At 36.8% G+C, this 26,351-nt stretch overlaps 1 protein-coding gene and 1 long non-coding RNA gene across 2 annotated transcripts; one reads left to right on the top strand and one right to left on the bottom strand.

Moving 5' to 3' along the window:
- Positions 1-8,561: 8,561 nt before the first annotated feature.
- Positions 8,562-9,480, bottom strand: LOC130470701 (uncharacterized). Its single transcript, XR_008931426.1, has 3 exons — positions 9,169-9,480; positions 8,946-9,048; positions 8,562-8,738 (listed from the first exon to the last, which is right to left on the bottom strand). It is a non-coding gene; the product is annotated as an uncharacterized lncRNA (long non-coding RNA).
- A 4,949-nt stretch (positions 9,481-14,429) lies between these two features.
- LOC110794957 (la-related protein 6B) lies at positions 14,430-25,862 on the top strand. Its single transcript, XM_021999932.2, has 10 exons — positions 14,430-15,275; positions 20,120-20,201; positions 20,915-21,009; positions 21,130-21,201; positions 21,277-21,356; positions 22,379-22,478; positions 22,938-22,985; positions 23,092-23,160; positions 23,856-24,005; positions 25,255-25,862. The coding sequence occupies exons 1-10, from the start codon at positions 14,613-14,615 to the stop codon at positions 25,507-25,509; spliced, it is 1,614 nt and encodes a 537-aa protein (XP_021855624.1). The 5' UTR covers positions 14,430-14,612; the 3' UTR covers positions 25,510-25,862.
- Positions 25,863-26,351: the final 489 nt, after the last annotated feature.

Raw genomic sequence — 26,351 nt, 5'->3', positions numbered from 1 at the left:
CGATTTTGCCACGACATAAAAGGACTCCTTACTTATATCGTTGAGTTTCACCAAAACTAACATGTACTCACAATTGTTTGTGTACCTTGCCCCTTTAGGACCAATAAGTAACACCTCGCTGAGCGAAAACTATTACTAGATTGATGTAAAGGATATCCAAGCAAGTGTATATTTTGGCATGGCACCTTTTAACTCAATTTTTAAGTTTGGAACTTAAGGCTCTTACTATGTTGGTTAGATTTTAAGTGAACTAAAATCCTTAATCATGCAACATAATCAAGCCGTAATCTCATGCATTTTAAGACATATTTAAAGCAATAAATAACTTAAAACATGCATAAGATAAATGTGATCTAGTATGGCCCGACTTCATCTTGAAGCTTCAACTTCAAAGTCCGTCTTGAAAATCTCCGTGGGAGGCACCATTTTCTTCAAATAGGATAAGCTATAATTAAAACTAATTGCAACTATTTGATGGTACGCAGACCATATTTGAATTGAAAAACAACTTTGGTACTTTAGACCAATTACATTCAAATTAATGGTACGCAGACCATATTTTCTATCCTATTTGGGCCATACTAGTCACTTCATAACCTGCAAAACAGTACTTATACAATATATAGCATTCACCCATTCATTATCATGAATGGCCCACATAGCTGGTTAGTAAAACACATTATGCATCACATAAACATTTGCAGCAATTAATCAAGGGCACCAATAATCTACAAATTATTCAGTCCTTATTAATTCTAATCAAGTTGTTTTAACCTTAAGGATTTGTAGACCTAATCAAGAGTTTATGACTAAAAATGCTCCCACTTAAACCAATAAATTCATATGCTTTACTAATTTTAAACATAAAAATGTATTTCTAGTCTAACCGGAAACATACAAATTTAATTAAAATTTAAAGCTCATATAAATTTATAATTGAATCCAAAAAATTTAATTTAATTTCAGTCGTATTTAAATTAATTCATGATTTTAATTTTAGTAAAATAATTAGAATAAATAAAATTTATTATAATTACAATATTCAAAATTAAAATCCAAGAAAATAATTTAAATTAATAAATTTTAAAATTAATTAAAATTACGTAAACTGAAAATTTCAAATTAAAATTTCAAAACGATCTAATCGCAACGCAACAACCCCACGCAACGCACGCCCATGGGCCACACGCACACAGCCATCGCTGGCCATGTGCGCGCAGCCCATGCGTTGCGTCGCATCGCTGCTGCTCACCATCGCAAGGCATCAATCGAACACGCGAGCTGGTGCTCGCTGCGCGCGCCAGCGCTCGATGCACGCGAGCCATCGCTCGCTGCGCTCGCTTGCCAGCGCTCGATCCATGCGAGCCATCGCTCGCTGCGCGCCTGCCTTTCCCGCACGCGAGCTTGCGCTCATCGCACGAGGCAGTAGTATGCGAGCTGGCGCTCGCTGCGCGCGAGCCATCGACGCTGTACGTAGCGCTCGTGGCACGCGAGCTTGCGCTCGCTGCGCGCGAGGCTCCGCATGCTTGCGCGAGGCAGTGCGCGCTGTGGCGCAGCACGCTTGCTGCCCACACGCGACTGCTCATGCCTTGCTCTCGCCCCTGCCCACACGCCCATTGCTCACAGCCCACGACACAAGGCAGGGCTGCTGCCTTGTGCTCGTGCACCATGCCCTTGCTCGCTGCATTCGTACCGCATGGGCGACGAGCTCCCTTTCTCGTCGTCGCATGCCCGCACTATACAACACCCCTTAAGGGTAACACATAGCGTCCATTGCTTTGTGCGTGCAAGTTATATGAGCGAGTCGCATAAAAATTAAAAATTTATATTCAAAATTAATGACAAATTAATAAATAATATTAATTTCATAATTTTAGGGCGAAAAATCGAAAATTTATTATTTAATTGATTTCCGATTAACATGGATTCAAGTCTAGGTCATAAAAAATTTAAAATTTAACATAAATTTACAATTTTTATGGTGGTTTTTAATCATAGGTTTCTAATTAAATTATAACTAATTATGAAAATCAAATTATTTCTAAATTATTTCAATTTTCAACAAATTAATCATAATTACAAATTAGATTGCATAATTAACAAGGCTAGGCATTCAAACTTGTTAAACATATACAGTAGGTCAATCAAAAATTCAAGATTTATCAACAAGAATCGCAAATATTTAATTTAACATCTTAAATTTACGAAATTTTGCATTCGAAAAACTAAAACCTCCGAAAAGTCATAGTTAGGCTTCGAATTTGAGAATTCTGGGTTCGGCCGAAAAATATTTTTTTGTCAAAATTTTAGAATGCCTTTTACATGCGGAATTGACACAAAAATCACTCGATTTGGATGAGTAACGAAGAAACTGCCGAAAAACTGCGTACGTATAATTAAATAAACGCAATTTGCAATTAATTAACAATTACGAAAATTAATCACCCCTTTTAATTCTTGCAAATTTGTAATATTTAACCATGTTTATGCAATTTAGATTATGAAAATAATAAGAGGCTCGTGATACCACTGTTAGGTTATGATACATACGACAATTCATAAATCATGCGGAAAAACCATAAAGCCAGGAAAGCATATTATATTCACATAATCATTTAGCATAGTATTGATGCATACGTGTTGTAGCGTGCCTTCCCTAGCTGCGCCCGAACCGAACAAGAACAAGTCTTTAGGACTCCAAGTGTCGTCCCTCCGTAGATAGTCCACAGTACGTCCGGATCCGCCTCAAGATTGACCAACTAGAATCGCCCTTAAGGTGCTTAGGAATTTCGGTTATTATTGTGCAAGAGTGTGGCTGAATTTTCTTTCAAAAACTTACCCTTTGAATACTTCAATCGTTTTTATAAATTATGACCCTAGGCCCTTATTTATAGAGGTTTGGAAAGGGAACTGGAATCCTAGTAGGATACGATTTAATTAAACTTAGAATCCTACAAGGACTCTATTTAATTAAATAATCATAATAGGAATAGGAATTCAATCATACATCAAATCCTAATAGTTTTAGGAATTATGCATGGACACAAACACACACACGAGCATGACCCGCAAGCATGCAGGCCATGCCCGCGCACAGCCCACACGCCCACGAAGCCCATGCGAGCTACCGCAGCCCACGAGGCTGCCATGGCCTAAGCTGCGCGTTGGGCCTGCCTTGCGGTAGGCCTGCCACAGCCTTGGGCTGTGTTGTGGCGCGCCATTGCTTGCTGGGCGATGGCCTGGCTTCGTGCTGGGCCTTCGTCCGGCAGGCCTCGTCCGATGCTTATTCGTACGATACGCTTCCGATAAAATTCCCGGTTTTCGGAATTCATTTCCGATACGAACAATATTTAATATTTCCGATTCCGGAATTGATTTCCGTTTTGAACAAATATTTAATATTTCCGTTTCCGGAATTATTTTCCGATTCCGATAATATTTCCGATTCTGACAATATTTCCATTTCTGGCAATATTTCCGATTCCAGCAATATTTCCATTTCCGATAATATTTTCCGATACGTACCATGTTTCCGTTTCCGGCAACATCTACGACTTGGATAATATTTATATTTCCGATACGATCCATATTTCCGTTTCCGGCAATATCATCGTTTCCGGAGTATTCATTTCTTGCTTGTGACGATCTCAGCTCCCACTGAAACCAAGATCCGTCGATTCCGAATATCCATAGATAGAGTATTTAATGCCATTAAATACTTGATCCGTTTACGTACTATTTGTGTGACCCTACGGGTTCAGTCAAGAGTAAGCTGTGGATTAATATCATTAATTCCACTTGAACTGAAGCGGCCTCTAGCTAGGCATTCAGCTCACTTGATCTCACTGAATTATTAACTTGTTAATTAATACTGAACCGCACTTATTAGACTTAACATAGAATGCATACTTGGACCAAGGGCATTATTTCCTTCAAGGTAAGATTAGGGATGGAAAATGGTGGGATTTGGATCGGGTGGAGCATCACCCGCATCCATCACCCGTATCCATTCGCTCTACCCGATCCATCAGTCACCCACTTTACTCATCACCCGCATTCCGTCCATACATCACCCGTGGGTGAACCAAGTGCATCTGGTGATATTCAGATGAAAATTATTAATCATTAAAAATCCACTACCTAATAATATGCATAATAATTAACTAAAAGAAAAAGGTTATATACATTCATTTATTCCCGTAATATATAACTACTTCTTATCACGCATAACTTATAACCCAAAAAAAAAAAGCAGTAACTTTAATAAATAATGGATTTATCAACACATTTTATGTTTAAATATAAATGTAAATAATATATTTAAAATAAATGGGTGACGAATCGGGTGATAAACGGGTGATGGATAAAATAAGATCACCCGTATCCGGCCCGCATCCATCACCCACTTTTCATCCATTTAATTCGGATTTTTACCCGTTACTTATAACGGGAGATCGGGTTAATGGATCACCCACTGGATATTTCCACCCCTAGGTAATATACAACCATACTTGACAGAAAGTAACAATCATAATTGTAGGAACTTTTCATTGTCAACAATCACTTGACCTGCTTGCTTGTGATTGAGAGATGATACACCGCAGTCCAACAACGGGCATATTAACCACATTCACTTTTACCAAATCGACACACCCATTCGACTCAGTAAATAATTGGACGTCGACAGTAAACTTATAAATATGACAGTAAACCCAAAATTTTTGGCTGCATCAGATACTTAATAGCCAGTAACTATAGCACAAAAGTTACTTTATTTTGCAATTTCAAATGTAATTATTATTGAAAGGCTTCAATGGTACTCCAATTATTAGGGCTGAGCAAAACTATCTGAAAAACTAAAAGTTCAAAATCCGATCTGGTGTCCGATCAGAAAATGTGGGTACCCGAACCGATATGGTTATCGATTCGGGTACCCGATCAGATATGGTTATCGGTTCGGATACCCGATTCGAAATTCGGGTATTGGATATGGTCAATAATGCACTCCCGCTAGTCATTAATCATGGGGGTGGCACACAAGTAATACATTTTAGTCCATTTGACTCAATCCTATGACACTGCACAATGTATAGTAGACAATGGGTAAATAAGGGGTCGAACTCTTGGGGGATTAAGCGTTTTCTACACTAGCAAGGGACATGTACTCATTAGACACTTTACTTAGACGCAACAATTAATGTTGAGTTATTTGCACAACTTGTCACTAATTGTGCAAACGAGAGTTGTAAGCAATAATAAAGGGGACTAGGGAAGAGGGGTTCCACCTACTATAGCTATAACAAGTAAATGTCTCTCTACTCTACTCAAGCATTCACATTTGGAGAATTACAAGTTAGTCTAGGGAGCATTGTAAACTACTACAAACCATTCCCACCCGATGGTCACGGTGTGGTTCAAGAGTCTAGCGTTGTGTTTTCGATTTCCTACCTAGGTTCTCGATGGTCACGGTGACAACTAGGTAAATAGAAATGAGGCTCAACACACACTATACTCACTCTCCTAGGGTCGACACAAAGAACGGACGCCTTACCGTGTCATAGGGAGTGTATCCGCTGTCAACAGCTTCGTGCTCAATGCCTATCTAGGAGAACAACTATAGCACATGAATTGCTCTTTTCTATGGGGTTTAGAACAAAGGAAACAAGCAAGCAAGGTTCATTCCTAAGGTATCTATCATGCAAGCTACGATCAACCTAAGGTATCTAGCAAGCAAGGGTCAACCTAAGGTACCTAACATGCTCATACACCTATCTAAAGTAAGGACATAATCCCACAACAACTAGAAAAGCCTAACAAACACCAAAGTTACATACACGAGTAGAGAGAAACACCAATCATGCCATAATTTTACTAGGGGTCACCCAAACCCTAAGCATAAGTAAACTATTCACACATAGCTACACTTAAATCAAGAAGTTATAAAGAAACAAGACATGAAAAGTAAAAGAATTACTTGAATTGATGAGAAGTCTTGCTCCAAGAATTCAGAAATCTAAAGATAATTAAGCCATTAAACTACACTATAAAGAAATAAAGGATGGTGAGAGGTGTGTCACTAAGAGAGGTAACTAAATGACTGAACATAAATCTAAATACACACTCCACACCTTACACTTAAGGAGAGTCTTCTATTTATACTAAGGGGAACATGTGCCCAAAAAGAAGGGTTGCCGCCAGACCTTAGATGGGGCTCTTCAGCTCTACACGGACCGTGCCAATCATACACGACCTCGAGCTGGGTAGCAGGTGTTGCACGACCCGTGCCAGGGTCATGCACCAGAAACTACACGACCAAAGTTGAATCGTGCACCACTAGTGCTTGGCTGCTTCCCATGACTTTCTTCCTTCCCAATGCAATGGAAGGACTGCATTACCTATGCATGGATGATGCCACTAACTTACCTTCTTCTCTTCTTCACTTCACAGTTGTCTAAATATCATGCTACTTCAAGTACATAGGCTCGAATTGGTGGAATCTTTCCTCCCATGCTTCTCCTTCTCTTGTGGGAGCCTTCAATGATAGTGAATAGGTAGGATGACGAGGATGCCGTGAAGCTTGAACTCGAACCCCATTGGTGTGGTCAGTCTCTCTTTTGGATTAACGGCACATCTATACTCCGTGTGTCGCTTTGTCTTGACCTGAGAATAGGGAGAGAGGAACTCTCAGTAGAAAACAAGCAAAGAAAGGCAATAAAGTAGGAATATCTCTAAATGCAATGAATATGCAACTAAACTATGGTAATATTGTAGACACAAAAGATCCTAATTTGCTCCTATGTGCAAATTACAAGCACTTCAAACACCCCCAAGCTAAACTCTTGCTCGTCTTCGACAAGACTCATAAAGTGAAGCTCGATTGAAGCAAGAGCACAAGGATGAACCATTAAGAGATTGGACCACTTATATCTCTCAACAATAATGTGCAAAGTAGGATGCAAGCAAAAGCATGATCAAGACCTAAGGTAGTGACAATATTCAATCCCACACAAACACATATAGAAGTTAAAATATGAAAATATGTTTTGAGTGTCTTCCTAAAGCTTGCTAAGCTTAACAAAGTTCACTTAATGGCATGCTCTCTCGTGTAAAAGTGTGTAGTGTAGGTGAGCCTAATGTGCTCAAATAATCCAGATGATTCACTCCATTTTAGACTTGTCATAGTTCTAGAAAATGCTTGACATGCTCATCTCGAGAGGACTTTATTTCGGTTGGGTGTTCTTTATGGCGGCATAATGTGCAAAAAAAATTGAGAATGGGTAAAGCTTCAACAATCAATGGGAGTACAATACACAACATGCTTTGCAAAGTAGCCTGCACTAAATCACATTCTAGTATCCATCAACTACTTCAACTTGCATTAACCTTCTTAATAAGGCACAAATGCAAACACTAAGAACAATCAATAATGTGGTATACAAGTGTAGAAAAGCAAAGGAGAAAATTTCTTAAAGAGAACGCTACACCACCACTTTTGAAGAACTTTTGAGATTTTTAAACTAACTACTTTTTCTATTTTTTTGTTTTGGTGTATGCAATCGGAAAACCTTGAAAAGATGCAAAATTGAAGAAGAAATTGAGGTAATATACTCTTCTTGTTCAATTAGATGAATTTAAAAATTTAATCATGGGTTAATTATTGGGAATTTCGTACAAATTATGATTCGTTTTTGGTTATTGATTTTCTAGATTATCAATTGTCATCACTAATTTGAGGTTTTTTGTGTATGAGTTGCAATGGAAAAAAAGGTCAAGTCTTGTGCATTGGTTTAGGTTTTATAATTAATATTTTATTGTTATAGAAATAGGGGAAGGGGAATGCTTAATTTTGGGAATGGCGTAGGATTAAAATCGAAAAGACTATAATATGGTATAAATTTGAATGACCTAGTAATTCGGAAACAAGGAGCCCAACTCTTTTTTGTCTCTAATTTTTTGGAGAATATAGTATATTGGTAAGTTAAAGCTCAGTTACAAAGCTATAGAGTTACTTTGTTCACTAATTGAAATCACTAAAATTGTAGCTTGGTTTGAGAAGACAATGAAGAGGCAACTCAATGTTATAAATTGGGGATTCATTTAGATGTATCTAGAATAGACTATTGATGTATCTATAATTGCTTCTCAATGTATAGTGGCTACTAAATTATTTGTACTTTATCACATATAAACTCAACCCAATTGCGTTCACTAGTGGAAAAAACCCCTGTTGAGGGGGGCATTTCGGGCTTGTTGAGGCGAACATGGCCCGCTTCAACAGAGGGCGCTTCAACAGGTCAGAGACATGTTGAGGCGGGCCAAGCCCGCCTCAAAAAAATATTTGTTGAGGCGGGCTTTTGAAAGCCCCCCACAACAGACCCATAAATAAGCTTAATAATTAACTCTCTGTTGAGGCGGGCTTGACAAATGCCCCCCATAACAGACCCACAAATCAACTATTGCCCGCCTCAACAGATTACGAATTGATACTTTTGGAGACAAAAATCTTAAAATACTATGAAAGTTTACATTTGCGCATGCTATTAAAGTTTTGGAGACAAAAATCTTGAAATACTTAACTTTTTTATTATTATTAATCAAATACGGAGTACATATGAGTTTCTATATTATCTTACAAAGTTGAATAAATCAAAGTACAAATATATGAAAAATCCAAACTAAGAAAATCGACAACTCCATTGAAAATGTATTTGTTTGCAAATCTCACAGCCATGACAAACCTGCAAAGAAAAAAAAAACGAGTAAGACACAATTTAATTAACAATAACAATTTTGCCAAAAAAAAAATGAACAATAACAATAAAACAGAAATAAAGATCCTTAAATTATGAAATAATAAGATGAAAAATTACAAAACAGTTGCCATGAAAATATACCAGAAATGTTTTAAAAAGTAGAAAAAAAACCGACAAGAAAACAAAACTCACCCATTTAGATCTAGATCCTAACGTTGGAGATGGATCTTTTTAACTGAAGATCAACCATCAATCCATAAGCAGAACAACAAATTTCACCAAAAAATCGAGTTAACTGCCGACATTAGCAAAGAAATCAAAACATCACCAAATCATGAACAAAGTAGAAAATAGAGCAAAAAACCAAATTCAATCAAAAATTAAATTGAAAAAATAAAAGAAAAGGAGATTGGACCTTGTTAGCATCACCATGTCGAGAAAATAGGGAGGATGGTTCGAAGCTTTGGTTTCTCTATCTTTTGTGAACCGCAAACACGAACCGCAAACACAAATGGAGAGAAAACGCCACAGGGAATGAGATGGTTGAAGAATCCATGGTTATTTTCAAGAAAAAATAAACCGCAATCTGTAAATGTATGAGTTGTAAAAAATAAATCACAATCTGTAAATCTAAATCGCAATTTGTAATTGTAATTGAGAAATAAGGTGATTTGAAATAAATCGCAAGAAAAAAAGATGAGAAGTGAGATGATTATGAAAAAATATAATGAGAGATGGATCTGTTGAAGCACAAAAATATAAGGAAATAAGGAGAGAGAAGAAAAAACGGCCGGCCAAGGAAATAAGAAAAAACCCTAATTATAATGGAGGTGAGTTGGGCATTTGGGTATTACTTAATTGGGCTTTAAAATTCGCGGGCTGAGACTCTGTTGAAGCGAGCAATAGAATGTTCGCTTCACAACCTTGAAACGGTTGAAGCGTACAACACCAAAGCCCGCCCCAATAGAGTTGTCTTGAGGCGAACAATTAAAAGCCCGCCTCGACATCTCTTTGAAATCTTTGACCCGCGTTGACTTAGGGTTGTTGAGGCGTGCTTTTAAATGCCCCCCTCAACAAGGGGGCTGCAACAGGGGTTTTTTCCACTAGTGGTTATAGGGCATCCAGAAATGGTTGAAGAAATTAGAGGAAGATAAAATGGGTTTAAACTTGCTAATATGTTCTAAAGTTATATTAATGGCGAATATAATGTGATTAGTTTGATTTTTTCATACTTGTATATGATTGTGTGGGTAAAAAAATTTAGATGTTAACTCATTGCAGGTTTAAATGGACACTGTTGTGATGCTAAAACTTTGGCATGTAGGAGTGTTTAAGAATTTTAGGAATGGAATTGCAGTATGTCGGTGTAAGGTGAGAACGTATTGTTCCGGTGACAACCAGACATACATCTAACCTCTAGTCTTTGATGTCTACTCTTATTACTTGTCACAAAACTCATATTTCTACCTTGGAATATAGAAAATTTTGATATTGCCTTCTTAAAAGACTCCCTACTAGGAAATGTTTGGCCCACTTTCCACTCAAATTGTGAGAAATCTGTATACTCACTTACACACAACCCTCTAGCCCTCTTCTTCTTACCACTAATATCATCCTCTTCACTTTCACATGGAGTTAAGATTTCTTCGTCACTCTACTCATAGTCACTAACACACACATCATTACCAAATGGTTGCTTCACACAGGGAAATCCACTTTTCTCATTCACACTTAACTTACCTGCGGCAGTTTCTCTTTGTAGTTGTTGAGCTAACTCAAAGACCTTACCCTTAACCATTTCTCTTGCCTGTTTTAACTCATCATCACTGTTATTACCTTCTTCTACTATATTTTCTTCCTTAAAAGGTTCATCTACTTCATCTGTATCATATATTTCTTCATAATCATAACCTGATTCAGAATGACTTCCATCATACCCTTCATGAACGGGCTCATACAGTGGATCTTGTCTTTTGTGGAATCTTCAAAATCACTGTCACCAACTAGCTCCCTCCATGGAGTTAGACTCTTTGACATTTCATCAACCCATGTATGATATTCCTTAATATTTGTTTGGTTGGTGGTATGAGATTGGCTCGGTGGACGTGGTATTTCTTGTGTAGGAGGTTCTTTAGATGGAGGTAGTATTTTTGTGGAGGTGGTGTTTCTGTGCAGGTTTTAGTAGCTTTTGTGGTGGTGGGATTTGTGTGGTTTTGGTTAAAGGTGAAGGTGGGATATGTTGGGTAAAGTTTGTGGTATGAGCACCAGATTCTCCAACATTTTGTGAAGTGGTTGGTGTTTTTCTCACCTTCTTAATTAGACTTCTCCTTTTTGTTGGAGTAGCATTTTTAGGTGGGTCAAGCTTAGGTCTAGAAGAAGCATTTGTAGTAGTTTTTGTAGGTTGAGGGATTTGGGGCATTGGTTCACCGTTCATGTATTGGTACATCGACTTCATGACAACATATAAGTCTATGCACCTGAATTTAAGAGCTAAAGCACCAATTTTTAGCGCTTTTGTATCAGTATAAACCTGCCTAAAACCCTTGTCTAACTCGTATTTGGAACAACATAGAGTATATTATCAATGGACTTGTAACCAAATTTTTATACTAATTCCATAAGATACCACCAACATAATTCATCTACATCCACCGGAACAGTTCTCACGTTACCCCCCACATACTTCAATCTCATTCATAAAATTCTTAAACACTCCTACATGCCAAAGTTTTAGAGTCACAATAGTGTCCATTTAAACCTGCAACGAATTAACTCCTGAAATTATTCAACCACACAATCAGATACAAGTATGACAAAATCAAAATGATCACATTATATTCTCCATTAATATAACTTTAGAACATATTAGCAGGTTTATACCCATTTTTTCTTCCTCTAATTTTTTCAACCGTTTCTGACTCCTTTGATTTCATTTTGTGATTTATACTTAATAAGCAGCATACTCCCTCCGTCCCATAATTATAGTCTCGTTTGACCAAAAACACGGATTTTAAGAAAAATAGAATACAGTACATGAAAAAGTAGAATAAAGTACAAATGATGATTGAGTTGGATGAAAAAGTGGAATAAATCACATGGAAAAGAGAATATAGTACATAGGAAATTGGAATATAGTACATGGGTGGGGTTTTCAATTAATTTTTAATTAATATAGTACAAAAGAAAGTGGGGACCTTGATGGCCAAAATTAGAAACAAGACTATAATTTTGGGACGGAGGGAGTAGTTATGCGAGATCTTTTAGATTCGTCTAAATAAATATTTTTAAATATCAATTTCTTATAATTTTTTCTTATCCATAAAATAAAAATATTATTGTTTTAAATCATGCATTGACAAATATGGCTAAAGAATTGTGTCATCTAAAAACGATCGGAGGAAGAATAAATTACAAAAAATGAGATTCTTAAGTTTGTGTAAAATATCACATCTTTCTCTATATTATGGTTAGCAAGACAAGAAACTGGGACAATGATAGAGTGACCCTAAGGGTTGGTGATCCTTTCATATTGAATTCGGATTGGTTACAAATGTATTGAAACTTACCTTACAACACTTTCTCTCTCAAATTAATTACACTTATATATTAGTTTATGTTACATATATATTAAGGGTTGCCAACCCTTAGGGTCACCCAAACATTCCCCACAAGGCCACAATTACCAAAAAAAGAACGATAGAATAAAGAAATATCATATCTTTGCACTTGCTCCTCCCTAAAAGCTCATAGCTTAAATATGAGAGGGGTAGAAATTTCATTTTCGTACACACTCCTAGTTCAACAAATCACCAAATAGTAACACAAAATATCAAACTTTTCAATTATACAAAACTTTACATTGTAGAACCAAATTAATAAAAAGAGCCAAAATGTTATAAATAGAACCCACCTAAAAACCTCAAATTTTCTATAGCAACAAAGAAAAAAAACACATTTTGCTTGAAATATTGTAGATGGTGCAATTACAGATGTGCAAACAGAAATATAAATCCATATTTCCTGATCTGCAAACTCTTCGAGGCACATTTTTTGTTGGTATGTTCACCCTCAATGCTCATTTGGAAGTACAACCATTGATTTATAGAATTGTTTATGATGACCAACTTATGTAGTGGGGGTTTTTGAGGGTGAATAAATATTGTGGGTTAATGGCTATTTTGAATCCAATACACACACTATACCGATTCAAAGACATTGTCAGCGTTTATTTATACATCGGTTATTGGTTCTAATAAATTAATTTGCCGTAAACGGACCAATCAAAGAAGTAATTAGTTTTGAAATTCAATTTATTGAATGAAGGTTACAGAAGGGAGAAGATTGGGGTTATATAATGAATTTAAATTGAATGTAATTTTTTTTAAAATTGAATGTAATTAAGGTTGAAAAATAAATTGCAGGGATGAAAAACAGGGGAAGATGAAGTGAGGTTGGGTTGAAGTATCACATTATCTCTCTTTTCTTAAAAAAAATAATATACTTATCAGGTTTTGACACATGTCACTTATAGACTTATGGTTGGTTTGGACACATGTCACTTATAGGCTTATGGTTTTTGTTTTTAAATAATAGGTATAGATATTAATTTTTAATAAGAGAGAAATTTGGGGTGTTACAATTTAAAAAAGGAAACTTATAATAATAAATTAATGACACGACACAAAGCATGCAAAATGTATGTTTTAAAATATTAGAATAGTTTTTTGATTGTGTCGTATCGTTTCAAGTTATTTAGTTGTCAGAGGTTAGCTGGTTTTGCAAGTTGTTAGTTGTTATTAGCTGGTTTGACTAATTGGTTGAATTAGTTGTTTGTGTAAAGTGTTCGATGATTAGCTCTGTTAGCTATATATTTAATGTGTAAAATTATCATTAAGAACATTGACATAAAGTGATGTAAGTTAGTAAATGTGGTAAGTTTAGACAATATAAGAATCAAAATTGCCAGTTTACAACCACTTCTTCAAACCTCTAATGCAATATCCCCTATATTGAGCCTTTTAAAATTAGCTTATTCATCCCAAAACTCTCTCCAAACCTCTCTTAACCAAACACTTTCATTAGCTATTTAGAATGATTAAACCAAACACCCCCAAAATTTATATTCGAAAAACTCGTTTTTATCCAAATCTCTTATAAAACTCGTTTTTATCCCTAAACCACTCACCTCAAAAAACTCGTTTTTATCCAAATCTCTTATAACCAAACACCCCCGAAATTTATATTCGAACAATGTCGTTTGAAGTAAGATTTTTTTATTTCTTGTTTTTAAAAGTAGAATTAGTTTTGCTAGATGTATACAAACTCATAAATTATAGAAATAATTAGAATAATTCAACATAAAAAAAAAATAGATGTGATGTGATCTCCACTATTTAAGACAAACAAATAAAACCACCACACCACACAAGTACTCCTTTGATTCATTCATTGATTTATTATTCATCACTACTCCCCTCTCACTCATACATTAATCTTTGTCAAAAAAAATAAAATTCATGGGTCCCAACATACTGTCCCAATCAATCCAAGCAACACCAATCCAATCAAAATCAAACTTAATCCATTATTCATTTTCCTCCAAAATAAATAAAAAAATAAATAAAAATGCACTAGAAGCCATAGTGGGACCCACCTCCACTCCCCTTCCCTCAACCCCTTCCTCCAGCTTCGCCGTCTTCTCTCTCCTCCTTATAAAACCCCCTATCACGGTGTCGAGATCTTTCTCCGCCCCGATTTTCTCTCTCTATTGTCTTTTTCTCTCCTCTTTTATTTTTGCGTCTTTCCCTTTTCCAGGGGGAGTCAATCTCTCTCCCCCTAAATCCCGCGGAAACCCTAACAATGGCGGATGAAACCTCTGGAAAAACCCTAGTTTCTACTCCATCACTCCCAGATCAACCTCAATTGAACGATTCGCTGGTGGTTGAATCCGTCTCCACCGAAGATGCTTCCACCGTATCCGCCGCCGATGCTTCTACCGTCTCCGCGGCCGATGTTTCCATCGTCTCCGCCGATGAAGACTCAGGCTCGTTGTCTCGGAACTCGTCGTTTAGTAAACTGAACGCAAAAGCGCCGGAGTTTGTGCCGAAGAAGACTCATCCTTCGCCGCCAAGTTCCGTTACTGGTTGTAGTGGTGATCCTAGAGTGATGATCATTTCTCCGTCTCCTTCCCCGCCTCCGGGGTTGGTTCATGGTTATCCTCCGCCGCCTCCGCCGCAGGTCAACTTGCCGTTTCCGGTGGTTCCTTTGCCTCCCTTGAATCATCACCATCATCAGACTCAGCAGCAGCAGCAGAATCATCATCAACATCATAATCAGAATCATCATGATCATCCACATCATAATCATCGGAATGATTCGCATCGGAACCATCATCAGAAGCATCATCGCGGTGGGGATCAGCAGGAGGGAGTGGGGCAGCAGGATAAGGATCATGGACAGGGTAATAATAGTGGTGCAAAAAATAATAATGGCTTGTCCGACAATCAGAAACTCATCAATCAGGCATGTATTTGCTACTTTCACATACACAATTTTGTCCCCTTTCCCTTGATTTGTGGTAAATTAGTTCGGTATATGTATGTCATCTGCTGGCGCAGTTTGCATAACATTGAGGTAAGGAAAAGTGTGCTTCTCAGTTGTGTTCCAGTATTGTGAAAATGTGGATATCGTGTTTTGGGTGGCATTTGAGGCTTTGCTTGTTCACTCATTCATATAATTTTGTATGAAGTTGGGTTCGTAAGGGGAACATTAAAATTTCCACCAATAATGACTTAGTGGTCATCAGTGGAAATGAGGATTTTTTTGCTAGAAGATTCCTTAACTTGTGTTGTGGATTGAATTAGGACCTAACGGCATTTTTCTTGCTTAGAAATCTTCTAGGTTAGAAAATTTTGATGCGGAGAAATTTAAACGTGCAAGAAGGTTGTTGTGGAAAAAGTCAAGCTGCAATATTTTTTGTTACTCTGTATATAACTAGCAAATATAGACATACTAGCGTAGGTACCAAAGTTCCACACGACAATGTTTGGGCTGGGCACATGTTATGTGTGAGTACGAATGCCATGGGTGTATGCTACAATTGTGCACAAGCATCGTTAGGAGAATAGTCTTGGAAATTTGTGGTGGTCTCCAAAAATAGACAAACAATGGACTTCCTTGGCAATGATATATTCTCATTCTCAATTCTATCGATCGATGCTTCTCTATGGGAAATATTTAATGTGTTGGAGGGAGTATGATTGCCAATTGTAGATTATATTCTATAATTTCAATGTGTAAAAAGCTCCAAAGACTTTTTGTATAGATTTAGGCATTTAACTCATTACCCTATTCAGTTCATTCATTTTTTCTTACGCGATGTTGGTTAAGTGGCTTCCGTAAAATTGAGCAGGCTTGTTGCATTTGTAGAAGATGACATCAGGTCTGCATTCCGCAATTAGCCATATGTATGTTATGGTTTTGGTATAGAGCTGGTGAACTTGGTATAGAATAATAGGGGTCGGGTTCGGGCCAAAGAGTCCCAAAGTGGTATGGGATTTTAGTGTATTTTAGTTAAGGGCTGAACCTGAGACCAAGATCAACTTTATTTTGGTAGTATTTGTTAAGTGCTAATTTGTAGTTGATCAACTTTACTTTGATAGTATTTTGTTAAGTGCCAAGTCTGCTAACTTGGAGTTGATGACCTTCTAGAATTCCCCTCCCCTAATAGACGAGAGCCCTTCTGGATGGCACCAAATATGCTTAGCTTATGTGGATTTGTGTTAGAGCCTTGAGATATTACAAGGCGGGTGTTGCTCAAGTTTTGAAGGTTGTAGGTGATCTATGTAGCTTTTGTGAGAAGAGATTATTTGATAAGCACTGCCTTCTGGGTAAAGGGCCTTCGTATTGGACGATTGTGTGCACGTGGTTTGTGCTCATGGGTTGGTTCATTGGATGCTGATTTATTCTTGAAAATATAAGTGTGACCATGCAAGATCATGAGAATCATAAGTTCAGGTATGGGCTCAAGTAGTGTTACATGTAGCTATGGCTGGCTTGAATTTTTCTTGGTACCGACACTTGGTTTATGTTCGATTAGGTGAGATATTTATGAGGCAAAAGTATGTTAGTATGGTAGATTTATACAAACATAGGTGGATTGTGGATAGACATAGTTGTTGAAGAGTTGGCATAACTTCTGTGCTTCTTTGGGTAGGGACATTCATATAGTTCAGCGCTCATATTGCGCAAGGTTGAATCGTTAGAAAGCTTACTTTGGTGTGGGTTTTGAGCAGGATTGCATGGACCAATGCCACTTGGTCCACAAGTCAACTTGTGTTGGTTGATTAGATTTATCTCGGATCAACCAGTAGGCTTTCTATTGCACCTTGTCTATTTTAGCTTTGTTAGATATTTGATATACTAAAAACACATCTTTTTGCCATATTGGTATAAAAAAATTGTCAATAACATTGGTATTTGATGTAATGAGAGCCACATAGTCTCATTTTTGGTTCGTAAATTTCACTTGAAATGTACAACAATATCGTGCATATTTTTCCTATTTTTGTCCAACTTATGACTACTAAACTTTACAATTTCCATTTCTCCACCCTCACAATTGCAGTAATAAAAGCTACATCTACACAACACCACCAGTAGTCCAGTACTACATTCATTATTATAATTTCGGTAAATCTTACTTTGTAAATAAAACTATGGAAGAAGACGGGAAAGAGGGCCAGGAGATGATGTCGCTTCTGTTATTAAATACTGTTGCAGTTGATTCATTGAGCAGCCTACAGGATATCATGGGTGATGGTTTAGGGCTGCTGGGCTGGTTATTTTTGTGGTGTTGTCATTGATGTAAAAAAATCAATATCAGGGAAGGTCTTCATTGCTACATCTTCCTTGAGAAATTCATCCAATTGACCCATGCTCAAAGGGGGAGCGTTGGTCTTTAGGAGTTTGGCTAACGGTTGTGTTAGATAGGTTTCGTGATGGTGAAATCGTCTGTCTGAGGAGGGACTGTTTGGTTGTAGGCTCAAGAGTCTTTTCCATGCATAAACACAATTAGTGAGGGTGGATAATTGGTAGGGTCTTGTGGAACAAATGAATGAAAATAAATTTTCTAGTCGTGAGAGGAGGGAGAATGGGGGAAAAGGAAAAAAAGTGAAGTGTAGTTACCACCAGTTGGACATAGGAAATGAAAGCAAGCAACTCAAGCACCCAATTTTGAATTTACCAATATGTTTGGCGGTTTTTTTATACCAATATGGCAAAAAGTTTTTTTTTAAATACCACTTTATCTAATTTTTCGGATTAAGAAGAGTTTTGTTGAGTTTTTATATTTTAAGTATAGAAGATATCCACAAGGGATAATGTAATTTTTTATCTTTTAAAACCAAAGGAATTCCCATTGTCAAAATTAGGTAAAAGTTGTAATAAAAAATAATTGATAAGGGAGCTATTGGATATTATTCAGTATTGCAATGCATTAAAGAAATGCAAGTTGATAAAGCATGTAGAAAATATGCATATATGTGATAGGAGAAGCCTGTGATCAAGAATGGATCTTCGTCTTGCTTTATTGCAATTTGTGGCAAAGCATGTTTGCCGATGTCTAATAGTCTGGAATGCGTGAAGTCTAACTCAATATAGGAATATTTAGGGTTTGCACACTTGGTAACAATATGGGATCTTATTCCAAAGTCACCCGAGTTGTCAAGTGGGAGTTATATAGGCTTGAGGCTTGACACACACATCATCGAAGCTTATGTGAGAAGCTGATCAAGTAATCTTAAAGAGCATTGTATTACGAGGTTGAAAGGGCATTGACCATGAGACAATGTTGCTTGGAGGTAAGTGTGGTATAAATTTGTTTGGATCTAGTTAGCATGATATGGGTTGGTTTTGAATAGGTTTTGAGCATTAGAAATGGAAAGAAATAGCATAAGAGAGAGGGGAAATGTTTGATGTTTCAACTATTGTCCAAGTCTTGAGAATGAGGTAGTTACATCATTCCACTACCTTCTGTGCGTAGTATTTTCTTATGAGAAGTACAACAAGAGGACAAGGTGTCCTAAAAAACGTGACTATATTATTCTTTGTATTTTAGGGGGTGGTATGGTTCTCTTACTTATCTTGAAGAATGTGACTTCATTCCTGTATATATTTTGTTTTGGTGGGAAAAGGCTGGTAGGAAGATGAAGGAAACTGCACTTGCAATACTTGAATTCTGATGAAACTAGCGATAATATCTTTTTTGGTCAGATAAGAAACAAGAAGAGTTCTTTAATCATCATAACTCTTCTCTCCATGGATTTTTTTTTCTTTGGCCCTAATCATCAGCCTTGTTTGGGATAAATTGGCTGTTGGGTGCAATCTTTTTACACAAAGGATGTTTTTGTGGATTGGAAAAGAAACAAGAAGAAATGCTGGATTTCTAATATGGGGAAGCTGCACTTAGAAGAAAGAAACAAGCTAATGCAATTTTGAGGTTACTCGTGTCAAGGTTTGAAGTTTTGTTTTTGAGGCTATTGTATTGCTGCCGTCAAAGTGTTATCCGACATTTTTTGGAGGCTATTGTATTACCCGGTGTCAAGGTTTTATGTTCTGTTTTTGAGGCTATTCTTTTTGTTTTTTTTCAACTTATTTTTACGTTTGATTATTTTATAGCCACGTTGTTAGTTTGTTACATGGTAGTTGGAGTATAAGTTCAAGTTCCAGTTGCTGAGGATTTTGTGTAGCTGAAGTCTCCTTTTGAATTTTGTGTTTTACTTGACATTTTATTTTTGTTTAGATAAATGGCTCTTCAATAGCTCTAGGCCTCTACGGCATAGGCCTTCTTTTCTAGCCCGCTTTTTGTAGTGGGTGATACCCTCTTGCCTCTTGGTATCTTTCTACTATAATTTGTTACTTGTATATATAAAAAAGTTGTTACGGGATAGCTTATTGACCTTTTTCTCAACCATTGATGAGTAGCAAAGATGGTTAGTTATACTTTGATTGGTAGTAGTTACCCTATTAGACGATATTTTATTCATATGTACAGCTACTATGTCACTGAATAGAGAGTAACAGCAAACTAATGTTTTCAAGTAAGGGGTACTAAACTGAATGAAAGGAGGGATATGTCCATTTAAGAGTCACTGCCTCACTGGTACTATAGAGGGATGTGCACAACCCTTTTGTCACCATTTGCGCTTATGCCAACTTGCAAGTACTTAATTCTTATGCTATGAGTAGTCTTAACTCTCTTGTAGGTTATGTTATTTTTCTTCTAAATAAATTTCCTTGTTATAAGCAGCCTGTAGCACATTTTTTTGTTTGGTTCTTCACAGTCTAACAAAAAAGCACATTTTTAGGTGGAGTATTACTTCAGTGATGTGAACCTGGCTACTACTGATCATTTAATAAGGTTCATCAACAAGGATTCCGAAGGATTCGGTATGACCGTGGTACCTTTTAATTATCTGTTTTATAAGAGAGATCCAAACGCATGTAAATATTTGAACCGAAGATGTGCATTTTTGAGCCCAATATATATATGTGTGTGTATATTTATTGTTTTACTGAATTAACCTCTTGTTAAATAAAAGTTAGCTTGATAAAAAAAAAGGTGCACATTTTGTTAATAAATAAATGCATCTGATGAGAATGTTGCACAATTTTGTTATAAAAATAAGCACATGCAGATTAAAAATATGCAAAAAAAAATATCCTCCACGTCCCTTCTAGCATATATGTAGGGAACAACTAGAATGAGAAATGCGAAAACCAACCATAAGTTGCCACGTGGCATGAATATTACATTACAATGACTACCCTATTTTTTCAGATGTTTTAACTTGTAAACAATGTCCGTCTTTTCTTTTCGGGCCGTTATCTGGTATACATGCATAGGTGTTGATATGACTCCAATTCTGTAATTGCTAACATTGAGTGTTTAGGTTTGTTGGACCGCGGACTTTACAGCCTCTCCACAGTCCACACTGTTTACCAACTTCAATAAGTTGTTCTTATTATGATGAATGTCAATCTTTTGTTGCTCATGTGTTGTAGAATTTCCCTAGATGTTCTTTTTTCCCTTTTATTTATCTTTTTGCCTCTATGAAGTATCCTGCTCTCCTGACATTTTCCTGGTTACAATCCATATGTAGTGCCGATATCTGTGGTTGCGTCTTTTAAGAAGATTAAGGCTCTCATAAACAGTAATTCTCAGCTTGCAGCTATACTAAGGAATTCAACAAAGCTTGTAAGCCCGCATTTGTCTTGATAATTTACTCTCTTTGTTTTCTTCAGTTGTATTTTGTATTCTAACCCATCCTGTTTATTATCGATCATACTAATCTTTCTTGGCTGTCTGTATTCTCAGGTAGTTAGTGAAGATGGGAAGAAAGTGAAGCGCTTGCATCCTCTAACTGGGTCTGATATGGAAGAGCTGCAAGTACGGCTTTAATGTCTAGACTTCTGTAGGTTCTTTGACATCCAATGATTCTGACCTATTTGCATTCATGTTTAGGCTCGAATTATCGTGGCTGAGAATTTACCTGACGATCATTGTCACCAGAAACTTATGAAGGTTTTTTCGGCTGTGGGGAGGTACTGGTTTTTTTGTTTTTTTTTAAACTTTAAATCAGGTGTTCAGATATTTCTTACCGTACTGGAGGAAATGATACCTCTGTTAGAATCCCGTTAATGACACACTTTGGGATTTATATGCTCTACATTACGCGGCTGTGTTGGGTTAACTGCTGCAATGCATGGTACTTAGGAGGCCCACCATACCAAGAGGTAGACTTCAGGAGTACACATCTCTGTGGAATTTATGAAATTAAGTGATAAAATATGGAGGATTCTAAAGTGCGGATGGGAGATTCTTTAGGAGCTTTTTCTTGCAAATCTTTCCTAACTTATTTGACTACACCCAAAAAAAAAATGTGTCCCTCCCATTAGCAACCATCATCTGGAAGGCAAAGGTTTCTTTAAGGTGAGAGAGTTCTGTGGACTATTAGTTTTGGGACGGATCAAATGATGAATGCAACCTATATTTTTTCCAAAAATGGAGGCCGAGCTTGGCTATCTCACCAAATATTTGTTTGTTACGTGTTTTCCTTCATTGTGAATTGGCATGCTGAGACTTATTGCGATGTACGACGAGACTTGGGCCTTCAAGTACGCTTAATGGTTACGGATTAGCTTGTTATAGGATAAAGTCACCTTGTTAGCTTCTTTATGGGCTAAGGTGGCTGGGGTTTTCCAAATAAACTTTATCGGAGAGACAAGGGAATTGGGCTGATTAATATTTTTTGTTTTCTATAATCTGTTGTGACTTGTTACTTTGTTAGGACACCTTTTCCTCCTGAATGTACTTTTGTTTCTGCAGTATCAATAAATATGTTTTTGTATGGAAGTAAGTACTTTGTAAATTAAAATAATAATACAACTATGGAGTAAATCATAACACATCAGTAATACCAAGTCAGTTAAACCATCTTTCTCGGTTTCTCCTAACTAGCAAGACTAGTAGAGAACATGAGTGAAATAGTGATAATTTGGAGAGGAGGATAGTAGGTAAAGTAAATGTGTCTAGAATCTAATTGAACTTTTTCCTCTTTCTCCAGTGTGAAGAGTATTCGTACCTGTCAGCCCCAACCTTCCAACAATGGTACTTCCTCTGCATCTAGGCCGTCAAAAACTGATAATATGCTCTACTGCAACAAGGTATATTTCAATGCAATCTACGCTTACCGTGATTTCCATTTCTCTTCATTTTTTAAAAAACGTTTTTGGGGTATATGTAAGCCTTTATTCTGAGATTTCAGCTTTTCAAGTTACCTTGTGACTGATACTATTACTTGTCGAATGCTCTTTCGGATCCCTTAATCCCCTCCAACCAGAGGCACTGATAAATATAGATATAAAAGAAATACCAGAATAAACTGGGTAGGGATCTTACATCAGAAATACTATAATACGGATTTTATTCTGAACTATTAAAGGTAAATAAAGTGAGTAGATCTAATCTGTGGACTGTGGCATCAATTGAACATTGTAAAGTGCATAAGATTTGAAATGTGTTCAATGAAAGTTACTGGTCACATTGTTAACCTGTCATTTTCTCAGATCTGGTGCGCTATAGTGGCTGTTATTGTGATTGACGATTTTGTTTCTGCTGTATAGTTGCATGCGTTTGTGGAATACGAATCAGTTGAGCTGGCTGAGAAAGCGGTATGAAATCTGGTCACCTTCCAGGTTTTTTCTCATGGAGAAAACCCGCCTTTTCCTTCACTTTCTACAGTTGCTTGTAAGGAAATAAACTATTTACTTTTTGCAGATTGCTGAGCTGAATGATGAGGGTAACTGGAGGAATGGCTTAAGAGTTCGCTCACTGCTTAAGCCCGGGGTATATGTTTCACAATACCTTTTTTTTTTTTTTAAAAAGATTCCTCTGAAAAATGTGTTCTGGAAGGGTGCAGATCCTAGGCTTAGAAGAACACATTATGGGTTGTACTTTAATGCCTGATTATGTTACAGAGTAAAATTATCAATTGCGTGCTTGAGGGAAGCTCTGTGAGTGAAAGAGTCTGGCTGTTATACTGCTAAGCAGCTACAGATTTGTATTTCCGTTCCATAATTTTTCCGTCTTTTACTTTTATTCCTAGTTTGGAAAAAAAAAAAAATTTGTCCTCATGAAAACAATTTATCTCCCCGATACAAAAGTGCAAAACGAGGACCTACATTTCACTTTTTTTCTTGGTCTTTGGAGCTACAATGAGTGGCAAGAACAATATGGAATAGGAGTAGTTACTTGATGGACTCGGATAACACCTGAGCCCTGACGGCCACCTGTAAAAAGAAAACCATGTTTTCCAGTATGTTATGCTGTAAAAACAAGACGATTCACATATTTTATGTACGATTATCCATTTAAAAGATGCAAACTTTTAATTTACAACATTTGTTGCCTTCTGTTTTTCAGCATGGAAGAGGTATATTAAACTTTAAAATAATAGATGTCTCCCTGTGATTTTAGTGCTATATTTTATGTTAGTTTCCTGGTTTTCTGATACTAATTTTTGTACTTTTTGCGGTTGTCAGTCTAAGGCTGCACCAGCACGAGGAAAGAAATCTGGGAATGAAGGTGAAGTGACATGTGAAGAAGAGGATGTATCCACATCTGAGCAGAACCAGAATGAGAAACAATCAGAAAACCTTTCCAAACAGTCTGATGTCCAAGCTTATGAGCAGGTATGTGTTCTTGTCGTTGGCATTACCTAGACAAAAAGAAGCTGTTTCTTCTTTTCGACTTCCTTGAGAGTGTCCTTTTATTTTCTCTCAAAATTCATGATGTACTTTGAATAATTACATTGCTTTATCAGTTCAAATTTTATCGTTAGAATTTTGTCAAAAAATACCTTCATTATACTGCCTCCGTTTTTTAAAGACCTTTCCTTGAATTCCTACTTTCCGTTTAAAGTGTGTTTTTCAAAGATCTTCCTTATTTTGCTTTAATCCAATGTTGGCAAAGAAAATCCTCTCTTTTATCCTTTGGTGTCTATTTGTACAGTAACAAGAAAGGTCTTTGGGAATCCGAGGGAGCATCATTTTTATAAAGTTAGTTAATATTAGCGCAGTGGTAAGGTTGGGTATATTGGTTTCCGGACTTTCTAAAATTCATGAGGTCATTTCTAAAGTCCATTTTATCTTGAAATGCTTCCTCCATTTTAAAATAAAGGACATATGAGTTTTTCAGTGTTTCACGCATTCTCCAATATGCTTCCTTGTTTGTCCTTCTTTTTTCTTCTCATGAGAGTCATGACTAGTTGGTGAATATGAAGTGCATAAAACCAAGGATATAGTAATCAATTGATATGAAATACTCTATATTTTCTTTTAATATAAGAGCTCAGCTCCTTAATATGGGAACTCTATAGTATAAAACCGAGGAAGTACTTCGTCTGTCATACTGTTAGATATAAATAAATTTTACGCACTCCTAGAATTTTTCTATCTATATTTACTTCCCAATTTTTAATGGCAAGTTCTCGAATGCTGCTACTAGAAATCATTATTGTTCTTTTGGTGCATAGTTTGATTTTTATCACTTTATCTCAGAGCTAAACTTGTGTGCATGTCACCAGTGATTCCACTTTTGTTTAAGCATTCTTTAGTCTGCTTTATGTTTTTGGATGTCTCAAATGCACCAAATCCATGGTCTTGTTTTGATAACTGATCAAGTTGGGCATGGCAATGGAATTGGAATAATCACTCTGTGAAATCTAATTGACACATGGGATTTTACTAATTTTTATTTTTGTCCAATGTTACCTCTTTCTTTTCCATTTGAATTTTCCGTATCTTGCTGGTGTGTTCATAAAGTCTTTTATCTGGCCTTTTGGGCCTATCCTGTCTACTAAGATGCCAAGATACATCCGGAGTAGTTTATTACTCATTTTCTTTTAGAAGCTGATGATTAGAGCTTATTGGCATTGAACAGGGAGAAGAGCAAAGCTTGGAAAAAGATGGTGGGCAAAAAAAGAGCCGGAATCGGGGTCGCGGAAAGGGTCGTGGAAGGGGTCATCATCAGAATAATAGGGGGCACCACGTGGGGTCCCCCCCTGTGAACAATTTTATGAACGGCGAGCACCCTGTTGTAGCAAAGCAGCAGCCTCCTGGACCTCGTATGCCTGATGGAACCAGAGGGTTTTCCATGGGCAGAGGGAAGCCAATTGCAGTCAACATAACAGCTTAAAAAATAAGTCTCCTTCCCCCACATATGATTATTGAGTTGTTCAGTTTCGTGTGCTTCTGATGTCTGATGTCTGTGTGCTGAGTGTTGGGTGCTTGTGAAAGGGGAGTTTTGCCGCTCTCTTTATGAGTTAATGGCAGGGTTGTAGAGCAAACTATTAGTTTGTCTTTTAATCCTATATAGTGCTTTTGAGTGCCATTTGCTTCCAGCAAAAGATGATGTCGAAAATGTATTGTGCCTATTTGTTCTTATGAAAAAAAGAAAGTAAGATGTAGAAAGCAAAACCAAGAACCTCGGATTATATACGTGTAGAGATGTGAATGAAGAACTTGCAAATGAAATATGCAATTCATGTATTTGTGGCCTCTCTCTTTTCTAAATTTTGTAGAGATAGCAGCCCTTGGGAAGCTCATATGGAAAGGGCTACTTGTCCTTGGCTTTTAAAGGGGATTTGGCCCTTTGACCCTGGGTTTGTGATAAGCAATGTACTACTAAATCTCCCCTTAACCTCCTAAGAAGAGAGAAGTTCAAATGGCTATACTATACATTTAAGCACCATTTTCCACATTGGTTGTATAGAACATAAGAGACTGACATTTCAGCTTTTTTGTTGACATTGTTCAAAATTTGCTCAGTGTTTGCCTTTTATTTTATGTTTTTATTTATTCGTGAAATGTACTTGGTAGTTTGTTGAAGTCATTGTGAACGAAAGAAACTTTCACTTTTTGATTCATATTAATCCTGACCGACTCAGTTGGAGCAATGGAACATAAACTAAAATGCTAGGAACCAGTTTGGTGAAGGAATCACCAATTCACCATACATGCACTCTGCAAACATGCTCC

This window comes from Spinacia oleracea, chromosome 3 (genome assembly GCF_020520425.1).
Source record: "Spinacia oleracea cultivar Varoflay chromosome 3, BTI_SOV_V1, whole genome shotgun sequence".
NCBI classification, from domain to species: Eukaryota; Viridiplantae; Streptophyta; class Magnoliopsida; order Caryophyllales; family Amaranthaceae; genus Spinacia; species Spinacia oleracea.
This window is presented reverse-complemented; position numbering and strand designations above follow the sequence as displayed.